The sequence below is a fragment of the Carassius gibelio genome, chromosome B7 (assembly GCF_023724105.1).
Source record: "Carassius gibelio isolate Cgi1373 ecotype wild population from Czech Republic chromosome B7, carGib1.2-hapl.c, whole genome shotgun sequence".
In the NCBI taxonomy this organism is placed as follows: domain Eukaryota; kingdom Metazoa; phylum Chordata; class Actinopteri; order Cypriniformes; family Cyprinidae; genus Carassius; species Carassius gibelio.
Window position 1 is genome coordinate 10597970 of NC_068402.1, and position 18979 is coordinate 10616948.

Here is an 18979-nt window from a genome sequence, read left to right on the forward strand (position 1 = left end):
GAATCACTGGTTAAGTGAAATATAATTGGCAAAAATGTTAAAATGACGAATTTTCAATGAGTAGCTATATCTTAGCTATATACAGATAAAATAAAAATATTTCACATCTGACCCTCAGTCAATCTCCGACGTTGTAGAGCCAGGCTTAAACAGCAACAGAGGCTGATAGCAAAGGCATTTTAAATTATCAATGTTTTTTTATCCATTCACACCAAAAACAATAACTTTGAGGATAACTATAACAAAAACGAAAACTTTATTAGCATCCGTAACAAAGGATGAAATCATTCTGTTATGTTATAAGACTAAGAGTTGCAGTTATGTAATCTGCTACTTAAAGTGATCGAGTTTATCAAATTGGCAATGTTTTTTTATCCATTCACACCAAAAACAATAACTTTGAGGATAACTATAACAAAAACGAAAACTTTATTAGCATCCGCATCAAAGGATGAAATCATTCTGTTATGTTATAAGAGTTGCAGTTATGTAATCTGCTACTTAAAGTGATCGAGTTTATCAAAAAGCGTCGAAAACGACTTCTGAAAGTAATTCAAAGCACATTATTTCAGTAATTATGAGTCCAGTAAATCTGATAAAAACTTGCATTAGCCCATTATAATAAAATACTTTATGGAAAAAAATACATATTAGCTTATAATATACGGGCATGGCAACCCAGACTCCAGTAGAGCATATCGTGCCATCTAGTGGCCAGCGTGTGTCTGTGTCACATCAACATAACACATTTCAAACAATGCTCTTCGCATTTGATTTTCTGAAATAACATTTAATTATGCTTGATTATGAATCGCGTACGATTTTATTTAATTAAAAATCATCAAAACAAACGTGTATACATGTATGCTATGAATCTGGCTCCTTCGGCGAATGTTATTTATGGTTGTCTTGGTTACACGGTGCAACCGACTTCGGGAGCGGAAAAGAATGAAGAACTGACGTTAGACTGACTCGGTAAGCTTCGTTGGGATAGTAACGTTTAATACATTAGAAGTCCTTTTGTCGTGCTGTATGCGAGTAAACATTTTGTCTAGGTGTTTTCAGGATGTCGTCAAAGAAGAGAAGCGAGTCAAAGAGCCAGCAGGACGCAGATGTCTCGGCGGAGAGCGATGGACAGGATGAGAGACAGAGGCTGTTACACAGAGAGTGAGTTATCTCTGTAGAGATGTAAAGAACATGGTGAATCACTTTTGATGTAGACAGTACATCAGTCTAGTTAATATTGCTTTGTAACCCACAGATATGAGACCCTAACTGAAAACCTATGCACGCTGAAGAGGAGAGTTGAACAAAAGTATCCTTTTACACAAACAGAAACATATTTCTTCACTGAAACGACATTAACGTGGTTAGCTTGTCTCCAGACAAGTCTGGTTTGTTGGTTTTAGAGGAGTTCACTTGCATCTGGTTGGGGATGGCCAACCATCTTGACCCAGGCTGCAAAACCATCTAGACCAGCTTAAACCAGCTAAGACAAGCTAACCATTTTATACTATTAAAGCAATTGTATATAGTCTTGTGGGGAAGAAACAGAAGCCATTTTTAGAAGTCAGTGTACCATCACAATTATTTTGAAACTGGAATGATTAAATCCTAATACAGTCCAGCCTAGTAACTCTAACTGACCGGATATAAAAGGTGTTCATTTACATCTAAGTTTATTTAGTTTAACACACAATCAACTCCAGACGAAAAGAAAATGAATTTCTTCAGATTGAGATAGCTCAGAGCCGCATTGAAAGTGTAAGTTCTCAAAAGTAACACGGATCAACATAATTGCTTATATATATCATGTTTGCAGATATATGCAGATCATTCTTGTTCTCTGTACTGTGCAGAAAGAGTACATGTCATATATGTCTAAAAGAGCAGAGAAGAGGCAGAATGCAATATTGAATTTAAATGATCAGAGTCACAAGGAACTTGAGGAGCTCCAGAGACAGAGACAGAACATGCAGGACAAACATGAGGAGCAGAGCAGTGGTAAGACAAGTGTTAATTCATCTGTGCAGGAAATTAATATGAAGAATAAATGTGTGATTACAATGTGCTGTAAATGTCTCAAGACGCAATTTGTCACATGCTTTCTTGGTTACATATCAGTTCACAAATGGGTGCAATCAGTACTTCGCTAGATGCTAATAAAACATCAAATGTTGCACTTCAGATGTGTGTTGGTTGTGTTTTCAGAGCTGCAGATGGAAATCCTGCAGATGGAAAATCAGCTGGCTCTGCTAAATAGTGAAATTGCAGACATGAAAGAGGTTAAGGTAGCAGGATTTTTTTGTGTGCATTTGAACTGGGGTTAAAATTTAATGTAATTTGGATTTTCACATCCATTTTTATATATGTAGGATCTTCTACCTTTTTTTAACTAAGCATCATTTGATGAATAGACAAATGGAACAAATTATATCTATAAAATATAATAATGCATTGTATAACACAGACTAAGTAATATATTTGTGTATTTACATATATTGTATTGTATATCGATTTGAATAATCATCATAATTTTTTATAACACACATTTTCATATGAGAGATCAATTGACAGACCCCTGCATTAACACTGTGGTCCTCATTTGAGTCACAGGCCCCCTTTCAAAGACCCCTGACTTTTATAGCATTTTCATTTTATATGAACTAGTGGTATCAGTTATAAAATTTCTTCAAAGCGTATTGAACTGAATAGTTTCTAAAAAAATAAATTGAAACTTGTGTCATCATTTTCAAATTGTTATAATTTTTCATACTGCACTGATGTGGAATAATTGTTTTTTCCATATGTATTTATGTATTATATGTGTTGTAGACTCTAAAAGAGCAGCAGTCATGTCGTATCACTGAGCTGGAGCGGGAGTTGTCTACCATGCAGTGTCATCATTCAGAGTCTCTGGTGGCTCTCAAGGCGGACTTCATTAAAAAGAAGAAGAGCTGTGAGCAACAGGCAGAAGACACTGTGCATGCTCTCACTATATCAGCCAGTAAGGTGAGTGATTCCTGTTGTGAATTCAGTCAGTATAATTGTACAGTTACATCACCATAAGTTACCAGGTCAGGATATTTTCTTTCTCTTTTTCCCAGGAGGCATCTCACTCCCTGATGTCCTATATAAATAAAGTGTTTCAGGAGAAAAAAAGCCTGCATGAGGAGTATAAATTCCTTTTCCAGAGAGCTCTAGCTCTACAAAAACAGCAGGACGCTCTGCAGACTCATCGACAGCAACTGCTGCTGGAGCAAAAGTGTATGCAGAAGATTCATGCCCAGCGTATTTCCCTACATTCAAAATACGCAACACCAGCCGGTGCAAACAATACTGAACACCCCTAGAGGGACCATCAGTAAGAACTGGAGACAGTTCAGTTACAACAGTTGCTTTCAATAAACATATGAAGATTACTGTATGACTCAAGAGAAGTATTTGCTGAAGTGAGAAAAAACTTTGCTTATTGACCTCTTTACTATCTCAGCAGGTCAAAATACTGAAAAAGCAAAGACTGGTCCAATATTTTGAAAATGAATATGTCAGAAATTCATATAGAAAAAGGTGTTTCAATAGGCAACAGTTCTGTTGGTGCTTTTTTCTCAAATCTTGTTAAATTCCTCAAATTGTATACCATACGATTTATTACATAGTAACTAAAACAGTTCAAGCATTTTTCTAATTTTCTTTTTTTTCTGTTATGCTAAAGAAAGTCATACAGGTTTGGATCAAGAGAGGTTGAATAAATTATTGCAGAATTGTATTTTATTGGTACATTTTCTATTTGCTGGCTTGAATAAACCTCACCTAAAGATGAATATAAGTGCTCCGAAACTGAAAATATAAGTAGCATATAGATTTATCAGTCATAAAGTAGTAGCAAAGCATTACTGATCTATTTGCATTAACAAAGATTTATTGCACAAACCAAGTGACATTTTAATATTATGTACTGTGATAATATTCATTAATATTTTGAATAAGCTTTTAGTTTTAGATTATCTGTTTTAACATTAGCTTATGTTTTAGTCATTTAGTTTTGTGCTTTTTGTAAAAAAAATAAATAAAAAAAAAACATTTTTTAGCTTTGTTTTTTGTTTTTATTTCAGTTTATTTTCCATTTTGTTCACGTTTTTTTAGTTTACATTTCTGATCATTTCTTATTTCATTTAACAAATTTTTTATAGTTTTAGTTTGTTAACAAAAAGGTCACTGAAACCGACAAGTATAGGCATCTAGAGTGCATGCGCTGAATGTTGAATGTGTGTGTGTCTTTAAGCATTTGAGTGTGTGATTTCTGGTTTGACTGGTTTTTCTCTAAGAGAAAGTGATAGCAAGTGTTTTAAAAACTATTTACAAGAGACAAATCAGGTGAGTATTTTACTAAATATAATCATTTGTGTTTATTTTATTTAACATGTACCAAACTATTTGTAATAAAAGGCATTCTGTTTCTTTTATGTATAGTAGAGCAGTTGTTTCTTTGCAGGGATGAAGCTGGTTGGTGTGGCGCTGATGTTTTGTGCAGTTACAGATTTAAGATCAGGTAATCATTCTCACCTTAAAGAAAAAGCAGACAGTATTGTGCATTTCAAGATTTAATGTTGCAAATAAAACCACAGCAGAGCTGTTCTGTGATCAGAGTGATTTATGTGTGCATGTATTTGTGTATTTGCTATAGTCATGTAAAATGCAGAAGATATAGCATTACGAGGAAATAGATGGGTTACTTTACTTCAACCCTTTATACATCCAAAAATGAACTGGTGTCCTTTTACGTCGAATTCAGACATGGCTTTCTCTGTCTTAGAGGTGTATAATGTTGTGGGACCTGCAGAACCTCTTTTTACTCTCACTGGTGAAGATGTGATCCTGCCCTGCTCCATCAAGCCCAACACCAGTGCTGTAAACATGAGAGTGGAATGGTTTAGACTTGACCTACAAGACTCAATAGTGTATCTCTATGAAAATGGTGAAAACAAAATCACGAAGCAGAACCAATACTTCAGAGGAAGAACAGAACTGTTCCAAGCAGAACTGCAGAATGGAAACGCATCACTCAAACTCTCATCTGTCCAAGTCTCTGATGAAGGAGTTTACAAGTGTTTTATTGAGTCCAACTCCTGGTATGATGACATCACTGTTAGTGTTGATGTTGGAGGTGAGAAAACCAATAACTAAGACTACAAGTCTCAGAAATATTCTCTCTGATCTACAGTGCTTTTGAAATCAAAAGTGCAGGCGATATACCCTACAAGTACAATTAATGAATTATTCTTCTGCTAAATTTCTGCAGCTGTAGGGACTCCTCCACTGATCATTGTAGAGGATTTCGATCATTTAGGAGGGCTTCGTCTGCTGTGTGAATGTGAAGGTTGGAACCCTAAACCTGAGCTTCAGTGGCTGGACAGTAAAGGAGAGAATTTGGCTTCTGATACTGAAGAGACACAAAAAGATGCGAAGGGCTACAACGTGAAACGCAGGATCACTGTACATGACAGTGAAACCAAGTATCAGTGTAGAATCAAACTGAGACATCATATGGTGCAAACTGACATTATTGTCTCAAGTAAGTATGAATTGGGTCTTTCTCAAATTTCCAAGGTAATGTCACGCAGTCATAATGATTCAGAATTCATTACAGTTTATTCACAGATATGCACATTTGTTGTACAGGTCAGATGTTTCACATTTGGAGAACATCGGTCATTTGGATATCAATTACAGTTGTTCTCAGCATCATTACTGCAGTTGCAGTTGCTACCTTTGTTTACAAAAGAAGAGGTGATGTCCATTTTTTCACTCAAAAAATAACTAGCTTTTAAAACCTCTTAATTTTGTAGTTGCATCTGACCATTGAGAAATAGTTGCACAATTATAATGTTTATTTATCTTATTCATATCTTTACATTTTTTAAGTACGCTATTTGAGGAGGATCCAAAAAGGTGAGCTTATGTTTTTAATAGGTCATCATTATTCCAAAAACAAATCAATTCAATATAATATCTAAATGTGTGGTTTATTCTTTGAATTTACTGTTGCTTATGTTACATCAATTGCACCAGACATTGTGACTAAAATGGTTAATTTCATGATAATTTTTTTTGTTAAATGCATCGTAATCTTAAGGTGATTTGTGGAATTTTTGTGTGGACCAGATTTATTTTAAACACATTTAAAATAAAAATTAAACATGTCTCTTTAGAGTTCGCAAAGAGAAGGAAATATGCAGGTTAGTAAGAAAGGAATATTTGTTTTTAATCCATTGGCATCTGTAGTCTTGTATCAGCTATCAAAATATGCACATAATGTAAATATAATTATTTTCTCATTTTCATTAGCGGATGTGACACTAGATCCAGATACAGCTCATAATTGTCTCATCTTGTCTGAAGATGGGAAACAAGTGCGACGTGGAGAAAAAAAACAGAATGTCCCAGACAACCCTGAGAGGTTTAATAAATGTGGGAATGTCTTGGGAAAGCAGGGATTCTCATCTGGAAGGTTTTATTTTGAGGTGCAGGTGAAGGGGAAGACTGATTGGGATATAGGAGTGGCCAGAAAATCCATTACCAGAAAGGGGAAGATCACACTGAGTCCTCAGAATGGTTACTGGACAGTGCGCTTGAGAAATGGGAACCAGTATAGTGCCTGTGCAGGACCCACTGTCTCTCTCTCCCTGAAAGTTAAGCCTCAGAAGCTGGGTGTGTTTGTGGATTATGAGGAAGGCTTAGTCTCTTTTTATGATGTGGAGTCCAGGACTCATATCTACTCTTTTTCTGATCAGTGGTTCACTGAGGATCTCTATCCGATCTTAAACCCATGTACAAACATTAAAAACAAATACTCTGCCCCACTGATCATCTCATCTGTAGATTTCAAAGAGTGAATAAACTGACTTATAAATGTAAAATAAAAATAAAATTATTTAAATATATATTATATAAAATGTATCAAAAACATTGCATTCAAGGTATAATTTTTTTCTGGTCTTGGGTTCACTGGGAATTAAATCCATGTGAATTTACTACAGCCTTTGCAAAGAAAAGATAAGTACGTACATGCATTGTCTAGTATGATAAATCAGTTTTAATTTAAAAGAAAAATTTCAACCACTGCTGACATCTTGTTTTCAACACTGCCTCTTAAATTATGTAACTCTTTGTAAAGTGCATTTCAATGTGATGTTTTTAGTCCCTTAACAAGTCATAAGTATAATCTGTTGTGAAAATGTATAACCTAATAAACAAGCCATGATTAAAACAGTGAATTTTTAAATCTGCTCAGGTCACAGAGTGTCAAAACGAGCTTATTTGTATCTGGACTTTATTTTTTATAGGTGGAAGACAAAGTTCCCACATACAACCTGCTAACATCACACAATTTTTGAATGATTGAGAATTTGTTTTACTGATGTGTGGTGTGTGGACTGAAAGAGTAACTGCCCTTTACTTTTAAAAAATATTTTATTCTAAACATGATCATTGATTTTAAGAATTATCGCACCACTGGTAATATACTTTTAGCAAAAGTGACATACTGGTGTAAAGTTTGACACAACAAATATAAGAAATCTCATCCACTATGAATATGAGGATTTTTCAAGCGACTCTTTACACATCTTCCTAGAGTACTACATATTGTCTACTGATAAATTTATATGTTGGAAATAAGATGGAAATACATTGCATATATAAGAATATATCGTATATCAAGAGATTCTTCGTCCAGAAAGTGGATGACAAGAAGTTTAGACTAATAAAAATATAGGCAATAAATGAGCTCATAATTGCATATTTCAGTTGTAATAATTAACTCCTCACCTCCTTTATCATTTAAGCAACTGGATACACTTTAAGACAAAATAGAAAACTAGGATTTAGTATGCATTTTCACAATAATATAATTATGTTTTTGATATATGATTATTCTAAATGAACTCAACCTAACCTACATGATGACTTTTCAAAAAAAAAAAAATATATATATATATATATTAAATTATTTTAACACAAATCAAGAAATGGGTTACTGCAAGAAAACATTAACAAATAATAAAAAATTTAAAGCAAAAAATATTCTTCAAAATAAATAAAACAACTGAAAAACAAAATAAACTAATAACACTTTTGACATTTTATTTTCTGATTATTACCTACCTGATTATTGTTTGAGCACACAAAGTATTTCTGTATAAAAACTGCCTTGGCCCTCAGACATCCTGGGATGGGTTTGAGCAATCCAATGGAGCTCTTTGTGTGTGTTTTGTAGAGTTGTGGTAATGTTTTCAAAAGTAATAAAGGGACAAAGTATGTGTCTGTATTTCTATTCTTAGTTTACTCTGTAAAAGACCTTTGACCACATGTACAGCTTAAAAAAAAGAAAAGAAAAAAAAAAGACGACATAAAGTGGAACTTAGTCATTTTCCAAAACCGCTAAGCAAATATATACAGTTTCAGTACATACCACATAGAGATGTCCTGCTGTAGTCATTGCTGCTGATGCTGCTCTTGTTAAATTTCAGCCTCTGGATCTGATTCTGGATCATAAATATACGTTGAATCTGACTGTTAGCCAAGGTTTGTTTTGGATGATGTTTTTTTCCTCACGGTAATGTCACAGCTTCCAAACGCTCTCAACGCAAAAGCTTACTCGGTGATTCTTTAGCTCCGTGATTCTTTAGCTCCGCCCACACGTCACCCCTCCAGCCGCTCATTTTTTTTCCGGGAAAAATCGGTACAGACTATCTTTCTCTTATAAATATAATAAAACTAAAGACTTTTTGGAGTTATGAAGGATGCAGTACTACTCTATAGGTACTCAAGATTAACAGGATATTGAGTGAAAATGAGCATTTCACCCCCCCTTTAAGGAACCAGTGCAGACTGACACCTTCTTTAGTTTGCAGGCAACAAAGAGTCTGTTTCCTGTACGGGCCTGGGCTTTGGTCTGCCCAGACAGCAACGTAGGGTTACCCCGATCCGGCCCACATCTGACCTGTGTCAAATCCATGCAGGCCAGATGTGGGTCAGATTCGGGCCAACACTGGTTGTAGTTTGACTAAGGGGTTTCTGGCAGAGAAGCTGAAGAATACCATTTCAAGGTTTTTAGATAGTGTCATCTCAGGCCCTAGGGTCAAAGGTCAGTTCTGAGACTGTATTTTGATCATCCCGAATAACTGAGTGGAATTTAGGATCAGCAAAAGCAAAAAACCTTCTCTGGAGTTTGTGCACCTGCTCCACAATAATTTCTCCATCCTTTCTGATCATCTTAATTAATTTAGTGCGATCAGACTCCAAACCCTGTTTCAGATCCACTGTGCGAGCCTCCATCATAGCTTCATGTACACTGGCAAATTTCTGCAAGAAGCTGAAATCATCATCTTCCTCTAGAGCCAAATTGAAAGCTCACTGTTTAGTCTGAAGTGCACCCAGTCTGGCTGATACTGAAGTCTGTAAACATGTGAAGACCGGATCCTTCATGGTTGATCCAGTCTCCATCAGCTGACCAACACAGTTCTACAGAGCCTGCATTTGGTCTTTGTGCCACTTTTCCAGCTGTTTAGCCTGGTTCTGCCTCTGAGCCATGGCTTTTAAGTGTTCTTTCAGTTGACCCGCCAGCTCCACATGGGCAGTCTGAAGCGTCTTCATGTTATGCAGCCAATGTCCTTCCTAGATGGCACTAGACATGCACACCAGCACGCGATCATCCAGGCAGTAGTATTCCACAAGCTTGCCATGAGCTGAGCATTTGCTGGCCTTTTGACAAGAGGAACCTGATTTTACAGGATTAGTCAGAAGCACTAGAGAAGGTGGGTCTTTTATTGTGGCCAGCCTAAGTCACACCTGTGCAATAACCATGCTGTCTAATCAGCATCTTGATATGCCACACCTGTGAAGTGGATGGATTATCTCGCAGAGGAGATTTGCTCACTAACACAGATTTAGACAGATTTGTGAAGAATATTTGAGATAAATAGGTATTTTGTGTATATAGAAAACGTCTTAGATCTCTGAGCTGAGCTCGTGAAAAAGAGGGCAAAAACAAAAGTTTTGCGTTTATATATATTTTATTCAGTGTAAATGAGGACATCCCTGAAAGTGGTGATTTTATAAGCCTGTTATGTAGCCAGTTCTTAATTCATCTTCAGTATCTGTCTGTATGTGCGCAAAATGTGTATGCACATACAGTTACTGGTCTTTTGTTAAAGAAAAGCTATTTTACCATCGCAAAAAAACTTCTTGAAACAAAAAAGAGAGCGGTTGTCAATGAACTTTTATTTTGAAGCTGCTCTAGCTTCACATTCCTAGGATGCGACAAACCAAACCTGTGACAGTTTTCTGGGCTAGTGTGCGACCCGAAGGCGAGTGCGATCAGCAGGGAATGACGCTTTTAATTGCCTTATTTCTCAAGTAACTACATCAGAAAACCAATAAATAAACCGGGTTGCGTCTGTACTGTCAATTTTTACTTTTTATGCATCTGTGCGAAGCCAGCACGACAAGATTTTGTGTTAGCACGTTGGCTAGCACGCCTTTGTTCCATATTCAGACCAGTGTGGCCATAAATTAGGAATCAGCCTTTAACATTGCATGTTGACTCCGAATACAACTATTTTATTCCAATGAAACTCGTTGCATACTTGAGGCTATTGCATACCGACTTTTCGGGAGAAAATTAACTGCCTATCCTCTGTGTTCGCTTGTATGAATTGCGTCTTGGCTCGGTTGTGCATAGGTTGCTATGGAGCAGTGCGCAGCTCCGCAGTCCGAGAGCACAAGGACGCACTCTTCACCTCCAGATCCAGCGGTAAAGTCTGGAGGAGATGTTAAGGACGCTTACGAGTGCCGGATTTGTGGTTATAAAGCGCAAGACGTTAAATGCCTCAGCCAGCACCTGCACACCGCTCACCCTGTCACCAGTCTCTCGGACTCGGTGAGGGGCGAGGGATGTGAAACCCAAGAGGACGAGCGGGTGGGAGATGTGGAGACACCCTGCTTAAATGGTGACCTGGAAAAGAGCGTTGCTAACGATAAAGTAAGTAAAGTTTTGTCTTTTGTCATGTATCGATGTGCATGAGTTTGTGTTAGTTGTGTGAACACCAAGAGATGCTTTGAATGGAGTTCAGGCATATGTGTTTAAATGTAAATTCCTTCTGATTTACTAGACAAAGACTTTTGTTTTTACCTGAAAAGTGTAAACACTGTGGTAAAATGTCATTTGCTCAATCAGTGGTGTGCATTTGTGTAGGTGCTATCTGTTTGACTGACCAATGGCAGAGGGGGAGTGAGCAGGGAAACCTGTTTGAAAACAATCACAAATGCCAACAATTCTTAATTTTATATGGAATATTAGAGTGTTTAATCTAAATTAATTATATATGTGTGACCCTGGACCGCAAAACTAGTCTTTTAAGTCACTGGGGTATATCTGTAGCAATAGCCAAAAATAAATTGAATGGGTTAAAATTATAGATTTTTCTTTTATGCCAAAAATCATTAGGCTATTAAGTAAATATCATGTTCCATTAAGATATTTTGTAGATTTTCGTACCATAAATATATCAAAACCTCATTTTTGTATAGTAATATGCATTGCTAAGAGCTTCATCTGTACAACTTTAAAGGCGATTTTCCCCCTCAGATTCCAGATATTCAAATAGTTGTATCTCAGCCAAACATCATCCTATCCAAACAAACCATATATCGTTGGAAAGCTTATTTATTCACCTTTCAGATGATGTAGAAGTCTCAATTTCGAAAAATGTACACACAAGACAGGTTTTGTGGTCCAAGGCCATATATATATATATATATATATATATATATATATATATATATATATATATAAAATTTGAAGTTTAAAGCCATGTGTTCTCTCAGAAATATCAATTAGGTTTTTAGAATGGCAGTTTATGTAGAATTGCATTACTTAAAGAGAATTTCATGTTATTTTCAATGTTTACCTTTGGCAGCAAAGTTTATTCTAGAAGAATCAGTGCACTATAATTTTAGAAATCCAAATATTTAGTGAAAAAAACTATTTTGTGGGGAACAAATAAAAGTGTTGCACTAAATATGATTTCTTTTAAATGTATAGCATATTTTTTAATAAGGCAGTAAAACATGAAAGATACAATATGACAAAACAAATACACTTACAATATGTGCATCCGGTGTGCAGACTGAAGTGCTTGAAGCAACATGGAGTCACAGCCAATGTTACCAAGTTCATGGTTTTCCCATGGAATTGGGTTATTTTAACACTGTTGCCGCGGGTTGCTTTTCATGTTCGTGGTTTGAAGTGATCCCAATAACGTGATATTTAGCCCCTAGAATGAGAATTTTACTGGAGGATCACTGGCGAAAAATGATTATTATTTTATTTTCGGGAACTCCCCTCAAAACACAATTGGACAGGTTTTGTTTTGATGACCAGGGTTGCCTGGCACTCATCGCTTTGCATTAAAAAGTGCTAGGCACAAAGGGAATATAAATTGATGCATAGTGTGATACATCTGTGCAACAGTTATTGAGTTTTTCTTTTAACAGTTTTAAATTTCAGTTACTGTGCACGTTAAAAACTATTTATAGTATTTTCTACGCCTGTGTTTTGTTCTCACAGACACCCAGTAGCAAGTAACAAAACAACATTAAACGCCAGCAAGAAGATAAAGTTGTTTATAAAAAATCATAGATATTTATTTACAAATCAATTATAATACTGGGAAAACAAAATTATCTTGTAGTGAACTTTACCAAGCTAACTGTCGTAACCGAACGCGGCCGTGATCTATACCCAATTCGACAAAAAAATAGCAGTATCGGTGCCCATACCGATATGATTATCGGATCGGCGCATCCCTAGTGAAAAGTAAGAACAGATGACCATTTGTGCCATTGTAACTGTAAGCCAATAAGAGAGAATTTCTTATGTGATGCATTTTATATTCATATGTCTTGATCTCACCCTTTTCAGCCAGTCACCACTGAGGGAACAGAATCTCCTGCCTTTCAGACACCCGAAGACTCAAATGAGACCTCATCCTCGGTGGATCCCAAGGAACAGGAAGAAAAGATGGATGACTCACCTGCTTTTGAAAAATCGCAAAGCTCATCCCCCAAGTTACCTCAGGAGAAGTCACCCTGCTTTTCAGGGACCAAGAAGTCCTGCCAAAATAGGCAAACAGTCTCCTCTGGCACATCGACCCACAACCAGACTAACCTGGTTTGTCTTCCACTGGTATCCGAGGGGTTAAAGCTTATCTGGGTCCGCTCAGAGCAGGTCCAAGAGCTGGATGCCGTGTCAGAACTCGTAGAAGCATTTAATGCATTCCCATACCCCACGTCGCAGGAGGCGAGCGCTCTAGCTCGAAAGTGTGCGTTACCGCCAGACCGAGTTAAAGCGTGGTTCATGATGCAGCGGGTACGTTACGGGATCAGCTGGGCTGACGACGACATCCAAGAGACGCGACGCAAGCTGTGGCACATTCAGAAAAGAGCAGTAGCTGAGGAGTGTGTGGAAATAAATGACGAGGAGGAATGTTTAGGACGTGAGGATCCTCAGCATGTTTTTAAACTGCCACCTGCAGCAGTTGCCCATGTAGAGCAGAGAGACCAGACGCCTAAACCCAGCCGGACTGTTCCTCAGCACATCATCAGCAACCAAAACCGCTTGCATTTTAGCCAGAATAATGCTTCCCAATCCAATAATGACATACAGCAGTTGCTCTGCAATAATGTTGTATACAAAAACATTGCACCTACATCACAAGTTCCTCAAGTGAATCCCCAATTCCAAAGTGACAGTAGAAACCTACCAGCACCTCGCAATACTGAAGTTCAGCTGCTAGATTCATTTGGACGTTCATCGTACAACCAACACGCCGCAATGTCATACCCCGAACTCCCTGAGCTTTCACAGTCTGTACCCTGCTTACCAGGGAAAAAATCGAAAGCACAGCTGATGGCCCTGCGCCGTAGTTTTGTACAGAAGTCTTGGCCATCTGACGGCGAAGTTCAGCGGCTCCAGAGAATGACTGGACTTAATCGGCGAGAAATTCGCAAATGGTTCGCTGACAGCCGCTATCAGCTTCGCAGGAACGGCAGGGCTTGGCTAGCTAAGCTCGTAAAGCACAATCGGTCACTCCAGCTAAGGCAGCAGAACTCTCAGAACGAGCCGGAGAACGATGATCTACCGAGTGCTGATTTTTACAACAATTATGAGGTTGATGACACTGAGGTGGGGCTTGAGGTCGATGTGGACTTGGCTGATGATGAGGGACCTGTCAACCAATCGAATGAGACCAAGGAGGTAGCAAGCGATGAAGGCGAGTTTGATGATGGCAGTGCTTCTGTTCAACAACATTCTGCAGACATCTCTCCGTCTCCCTCTCCTTCTCCGTCATTCATTCGCGGTCGGGTAGAACCGAATGTGCGACTTCGGAAGAAGACGAGGGAACAGTTAGAAATTTTGCGGCAAAGCTTCCTGGACTGCCAGTGGCCCACAAGCGATGACTACCTAATACTCCAGCAGAAGACGGGTCTGACGCGGACAGAAATCATCCAGTGGTATGGAGACACGCGTTATCATGTCAAGCACAATCAGATGCGCTGGATGACCTCAGAGGAGAGGGAACGCATCATCAATGTTATAACGCAACAACAGAAAAGGGGCGGGAAATATTCACGGGGGAGATTTTCATTTGAAAACATGGGCTCTGGGTTGAGTTTGGGCGATTCTGCGTTAATTAACGGAGGTGGACTGGGTGAAGCAGCAAGATGGAATGAACTTATGAGGGGAAGTATCCCAATTGTGCCTGAGGGTGAACTCTGACCTTTGAAGCAAAGTCAGTTTGCAATGGCATTTGTAGCTGTGCAGAAAGGTGGAAAATGAATTCCACGTCACTGCCAAAGATGTTACACAAAACCTTTTTTCTCTCTCCTTTAACCTGTCTGGATATTTCCATCCCAGTTTAATGCTATGATCCAGGGCCTGGTAGAACCTCTCACAACATTGTTATGCAATATATATCTCCAAAACTAAGCATCTTACTTGAATCAAAAATATTTAGTATTAGAATATGTACCTTAAAGTAACTGACACAAAACTGTGTATGGCAAGGCACTGAATGACTGCACAATGTATTTTGTTTTGTGGCCTGTTTTATCAGAGTTCTATTCATTGTGGTTCTCGGTGTGACTAAACAAGAGCGAATGCATGTGTGTTGCCATTTTCATGTTTAAGTTGTACTTTGAGCTTAGATATGTAGATGTTTGCTTTTACAAAGGTCAATTGTATTTAAAGTTATAAGCATAACTGCTATCTTTTAGATTCACAGTGTGCTACACCGATATGTTTCTTTGATGGAAACACTATGCTGACATAATACTACACAATTTATGTGCTTGATTTGTTTTTTGTTTTTTTCCAATCAAAATGTTTGTGATTTATTATTATTATTTGAAGACTAATTATAATCTTAAGTAGTGTTAATATGGAGTTTATTAGTCTATGCATTGAGTAAGCTGACTATAGAGAGACTGTCCTTTTTTGTGCTGAAGCTTTTTGTACCAGTTTGGTTTTACTTAATAAATTGATCTTAAAACATTTTTCTTTTTCCAAACATTCACTGTTATGACAATTTCATATGTACATTTACATATATTAATTTAGCTGATGCTTTTTCCAAAGCGACTTACAGAATGAGAAAGATAAAATTATACAGCAATCTATCACGTAAACATAATGAATAAAGTATTGGTAAAGTTAAAATAAACATTTATAAAGGTCAAACACATAGAATAAGTAACACTGGGTAGTCCTAGAATAATAATAATAAAAAACTCATTAAGGGCAGTTTTCATAGAAACAACTGGAGCAATATTCCATTAAACAAGCAAAGTATAACTTCACAATTTACAATAAAGTCCATTAACATAATTTAATGCATTAGATTTAATGCATCCACTAACAAATAAATGCTGTTCTTTTGTCTCTTCATGATTCCCACAGAAGTTTTACCATTGATAATGACAAGAAATATTTCTTGAGCACCAAATCAGCATATTAGAATGATTTCTAAAAATGATTTGTAATGTTCGAGACTGGAGTATGGATGTTAAAAATGGCTAAAAATTAATCTTTATCATCAGTGGAATAAATTACATTGAACCCAAACATTTGAAGTGTGGTGTGTACATGAACATTTGCCTAGATTAACTGTTGTTTGTTTATTATACCTAATTCATTCATGTTAAAATGAACCTTAGTGGTGTTACCATATAAACCTATCTAGGAAATATTTTAGAAAAAACATCCCTCTTTACATTTTTTGTGATCTCGGATTGATGTCCTACTTCTCTGGTTATTCCTTATACTCCAGTTATTCTCAATACTCTATAGGTTTGCCATGCTGGGCTTGAAGAAGATCTGCCCCATGGATAATACGGCGAATTACAGCAGCAGATGAGATCAATAATTGTCCAGCAGCATGGAGTAGAGTGGACATGACTCTGAGGGCCTCCCTGAAAGACAGCAAAAGTGCATGATACAATTCAGTGGCTTGAAAAACAAATAAATAGTAAAACAAACCATAACAATGCTTAAGTTTTTTCCTGTAGTCTGTTTACCTCAGGACTTTCTTTGGCCCCAAGCATTGAAAATCTGCACTGACAGAGTAGAGCCCTTGGAATGTGGCTTTAACATTTAGTGAGCCGAATACGTCTTTGGGGTGCGTACGGTAAAGGTCAAAGGTGATCTGAGCAATATCTTTCCCTGTACTTGGTTTACTCTCACCTGGTTTGTTTCCACCTCTTTGGCGTAACTAGGAGGGATTGGTAAAGTTAAGATAAGGTACGATACAAATGACACAATATTCATAAGTGAATGAAAAAGCAAAAGCAACTAATGATTCCAGATGAAAATTTGAAATAAACAAAAATACATACAGGATGAGGTTTCCAGGTCTCTCCGGGTGTCAGGGCCATGAAAACAGTGTTGTCTGGCAGAGCTAAGAGGAACTCTTCTGAGTCGACCTCTGTCCCATCCTCTTCACACGCCAAAGTCAGCACAGTAGATATCAAGAGAGCCTGGGCTGCCTGAGGTAAGAATCACAGTATAAAATGCCCCCAAATCTTCAAATGCACAACAGCGTTTATGATAAGTGACTGGTCATTATAGGATGTCCAGAAAACTGGATGAGCTTTAACACAGGGTAGGGGGTGCTTCACAAAGATTAAACCACTGCAAGCCCCAAGAAGTGAGATTATTAAGCAGTGTCTCTAAATCTAAAAGACCCTTTAAGGTAAGTAGCAAAACTTCCAGTTGAACGATGTTTCGCTTTGTACCTTCTCTTTGAGCTCCTCTAAAGTTCCAGCAGTGACCCCTTTTTTGACCTCTCTGTCCCAGGAACACACTCTGAATGGACGCTGAGGGGGCGACCAAACCCGCCGAGACACTGACCTGAGAGAAAGAGCGATAGGGAATGAGGAGGAGGCAAAACGCCAAAGGAAATAGAATAAGAGTACATAAATGGGTTTATCAAGAGTCGGTGTAGAAAAAGAACTTCACTTAAAGGAACAGTTAGCACGATAATGCTCAAATGCTTCATTATTTACACACTGTCATGTGGTATGCCTCATTTGTAAACAAATGTTTCTTTTTATTTTATCATTCAATTGTCCAGTTCACAAAGTTTGTCTGTATAATTTGCCGATAAATCAGACTACTTGATTTTCAAGTTTGAGTAACTTACTGATCTGATCACAGCTCACTAAAAGCAAAGATTATCTCTTAAAGATCATTGGGTTATAACGTACATTACGATCTGGTAATAACACAAAGCTATCCAATATCTTTTATAACACTTTGGTGTTTTTGTGTCTCGTTTGAAGTCTGAAATCAACATTAGGCCTACTCATTTTTTAGAACTGCATGGATAAGACCAACCAACGTGATTCTTCATAATCCTGTTTTTTTTGTTTCATGTTAGAAAGAGAGTTCATAATGACAAAATAATGACAAAAAAACACTTTTCCTATAATAATCAATGACTGCTTTAAAGTGAGAGAAGCACAGACAGTGCATGGCTGTAATCAGACTCTGTCTTATCCAAAGAGCTGATAATAGAGTGAAACAAATGTATTGTGAAAGACCAACCGTTAAAGTCCAGTATTAAAGCCAAGGACAAACTCCGACAAAACCATTGAAACTAAATATGTCAATATGTATATATTTACTGATAACTTTAATCAAATGTATGTGGCAGCTTCTTACTCAAAATATGTTTCTAAAGATGAATATATCTATTGTAAATAGCAGTACTGAATAACAACAAATGAGTGCTACTTACTTGAACAGGGAGGCTGTTGTTTCCATTATGATTGGTGGTTGAGGTCTTCTGCCTGTCACCTCAGTGCCAGTTGTTTACAGTCTTTTCTGACTCTGTTTGACTGTTTGAAGTAAACTGGTGATACTGAGTCACAGCTACTGGAGAATATATTTTTTGACAATAATGTGTTGTGCTGCTAGCCAAATGGACTTTGACTTTGCAGGATGATCTACTCTGAAAGCTTGTGTCATTGGGCAAGGTCTCCTCTCTGATTGTATACTACAGGCAGAGCCAAGGTTTGAATGATGTAATAAGCAGTGAGACCTGATAGTGTTGAAACCATTGCTTTAATGTGTCTGTGCATCCTATTTTTTTACTTTACAAAAAATATAAATTAAGACTGAAATTACAGAGACAGATAGATACACAGACAGACACATTTAGATAGATAGATAGATAGATAGATAGATATTTTATTTGTCAGTTGAAATTATTATGGAATGCGTTGGAAGCATCTGCTTCATTTTCATCTGGATTCTGCAGTACTTTAAATTAGAAGACTTTTATTTTGAAACTCAAAACAACTTCCTCATATAAACGTCATATCAAAAAAGCAAAGAAAAAAGTGTATAACTTTAGTT

General features: G+C 37.2%; 4 protein-coding genes across 4 annotated transcripts; 3 read left to right on the plus strand and 1 right to left on the minus strand.

Moving 5' to 3' along the window:
- The first annotated feature begins 434 nt into the window (after positions 1-434).
- On the plus strand, positions 435-3949 carry ccdc166 (coiled-coil domain containing 166). Its single transcript, XM_052562132.1, has 8 exons — positions 435-975; positions 1056-1167; positions 1262-1315; positions 1710-1764; positions 1860-2004; positions 2212-2291; positions 2836-3012; positions 3108-3949. The coding sequence occupies exons 2-8, from the start codon at positions 1067-1069 to the stop codon at positions 3351-3353; spliced, it is 858 nt and encodes a 285-aa protein (XP_052418092.1). The 5' UTR covers positions 435-975; positions 1056-1066; the 3' UTR covers positions 3354-3949.
- Positions 3950-4222: 273 nt separating this feature from the next.
- Positions 4223-7686, plus strand: LOC127962452 (butyrophilin subfamily 1 member A1-like). Its single transcript, XM_052562017.1, has 7 exons — positions 4223-4552; positions 4817-5167; positions 5303-5575; positions 5683-5790; positions 5926-5952; positions 6213-6239; positions 6349-7686. The coding sequence occupies exons 1-7, from the start codon at positions 4498-4500 to the stop codon at positions 6894-6896; spliced, it is 1389 nt and encodes a 462-aa protein (XP_052417977.1). The 5' UTR covers positions 4223-4497; the 3' UTR covers positions 6897-7686.
- A 2563-nt stretch (positions 7687-10249) lies between these two features.
- homezb (homeobox and leucine zipper encoding b) lies at positions 10250-15616 on the plus strand. The gene is made up of 2 exons (XM_052561053.1): positions 10250-11044; positions 12986-15616. The coding sequence occupies exons 1-2, from the start codon at positions 10751-10753 to the stop codon at positions 14840-14842; spliced, it is 2151 nt and encodes a 716-aa protein (XP_052417013.1). The 5' UTR covers positions 10250-10750; the 3' UTR covers positions 14843-15616.
- Positions 15617-15770: 154 nt separating this feature from the next.
- Positions 15771-18566, minus strand: cideb (cell death inducing DFFA like effector b). The gene is made up of 5 exons (XM_052561057.1): positions 18360-18566; positions 17356-17470; positions 16957-17106; positions 16639-16832; positions 15771-16533 (listed from the first exon to the last, which is right to left on the minus strand). Exons 1-5 carry the CDS (start codon positions 18383-18385, stop codon positions 16398-16400), a joined length of 621 nt encoding a protein of 206 aa, XP_052417017.1. The 5' UTR covers positions 18386-18566; the 3' UTR covers positions 15771-16397.
- Between the last annotated feature and the right edge of the window lie 413 nt (positions 18567-18979).

What these genes read in the sequence shown, in the direction of transcription:
- ccdc166 (XM_052562132.1), top strand. Translation starts at nt 1,067, where the DNA reads ATGTCGTCAAAGAAGAGAAGCGAGTCAAAGAGCCAGCAGGACGCAGAT. An exon ending in CAGAGGCTGTTACACAGAGA is followed by an intron (nt 1,168 to 1,261) that starts GTGAGTTATCTC and finishes TGTAACCCACAG; the next exon opens with ATATGAGACCCTAACTGAAA. An exon ending in CTCAGAGCCGCATTGAAAGT is followed by an intron (nt 1,765 to 1,859) that starts GTAAGTTCTCAA and finishes TGTACTGTGCAG; the next exon opens with AAAGAGTACATGTCATATAT.
- LOC127962452 (XM_052562017.1), top strand. Translation starts at nt 4,498, where the DNA reads ATGAAGCTGGTTGGTGTGGCGCTGATGTTTTGTGCAGTTACAGATTTA. An exon ending in TGTTAGTGTTGATGTTGGAG is followed by an intron (nt 5,168 to 5,302) that starts GTGAGAAAACCA and finishes AAATTTCTGCAG; the next exon opens with CTGTAGGGACTCCTCCACTG. An exon ending in AAAGAGAAGGAAATATGCAG is followed by an intron (nt 6,240 to 6,348) that starts GTTAGTAAGAAA and finishes CATTTTCATTAG; the next exon opens with CGGATGTGACACTAGATCCA.
- homezb (XM_052561053.1), top strand. Translation starts at nt 10,751, where the DNA reads ATGGAGCAGTGCGCAGCTCCGCAGTCCGAGAGCACAAGGACGCACTCT. An exon ending in AGAGCGTTGCTAACGATAAA is followed by an intron (nt 11,045 to 12,985) that starts GTAAGTAAAGTT and finishes CACCCTTTTCAG; the next exon opens with CCAGTCACCACTGAGGGAAC.
- cideb (XM_052561057.1), bottom strand. Translation starts at nt 18,385, where the DNA reads ATGGAAACAACAGCCTCCCTGTTCAA. An exon ending in TAGAGGAGCTCAAAGAGAAG is followed by an intron (nt 17,107 to 17,355) that starts GTACAAAGCGAA and finishes TTCTTACCTCAG; the next exon opens with GCAGCCCAGGCTCTCTTGAT. An exon ending in AGACCTGGAAACCTCATCCT is followed by an intron (nt 16,833 to 16,956) that starts GTATGTATTTTT and finishes AATCCCTCCTAG; the next exon opens with TTACGCCAAAGAGGTGGAAA.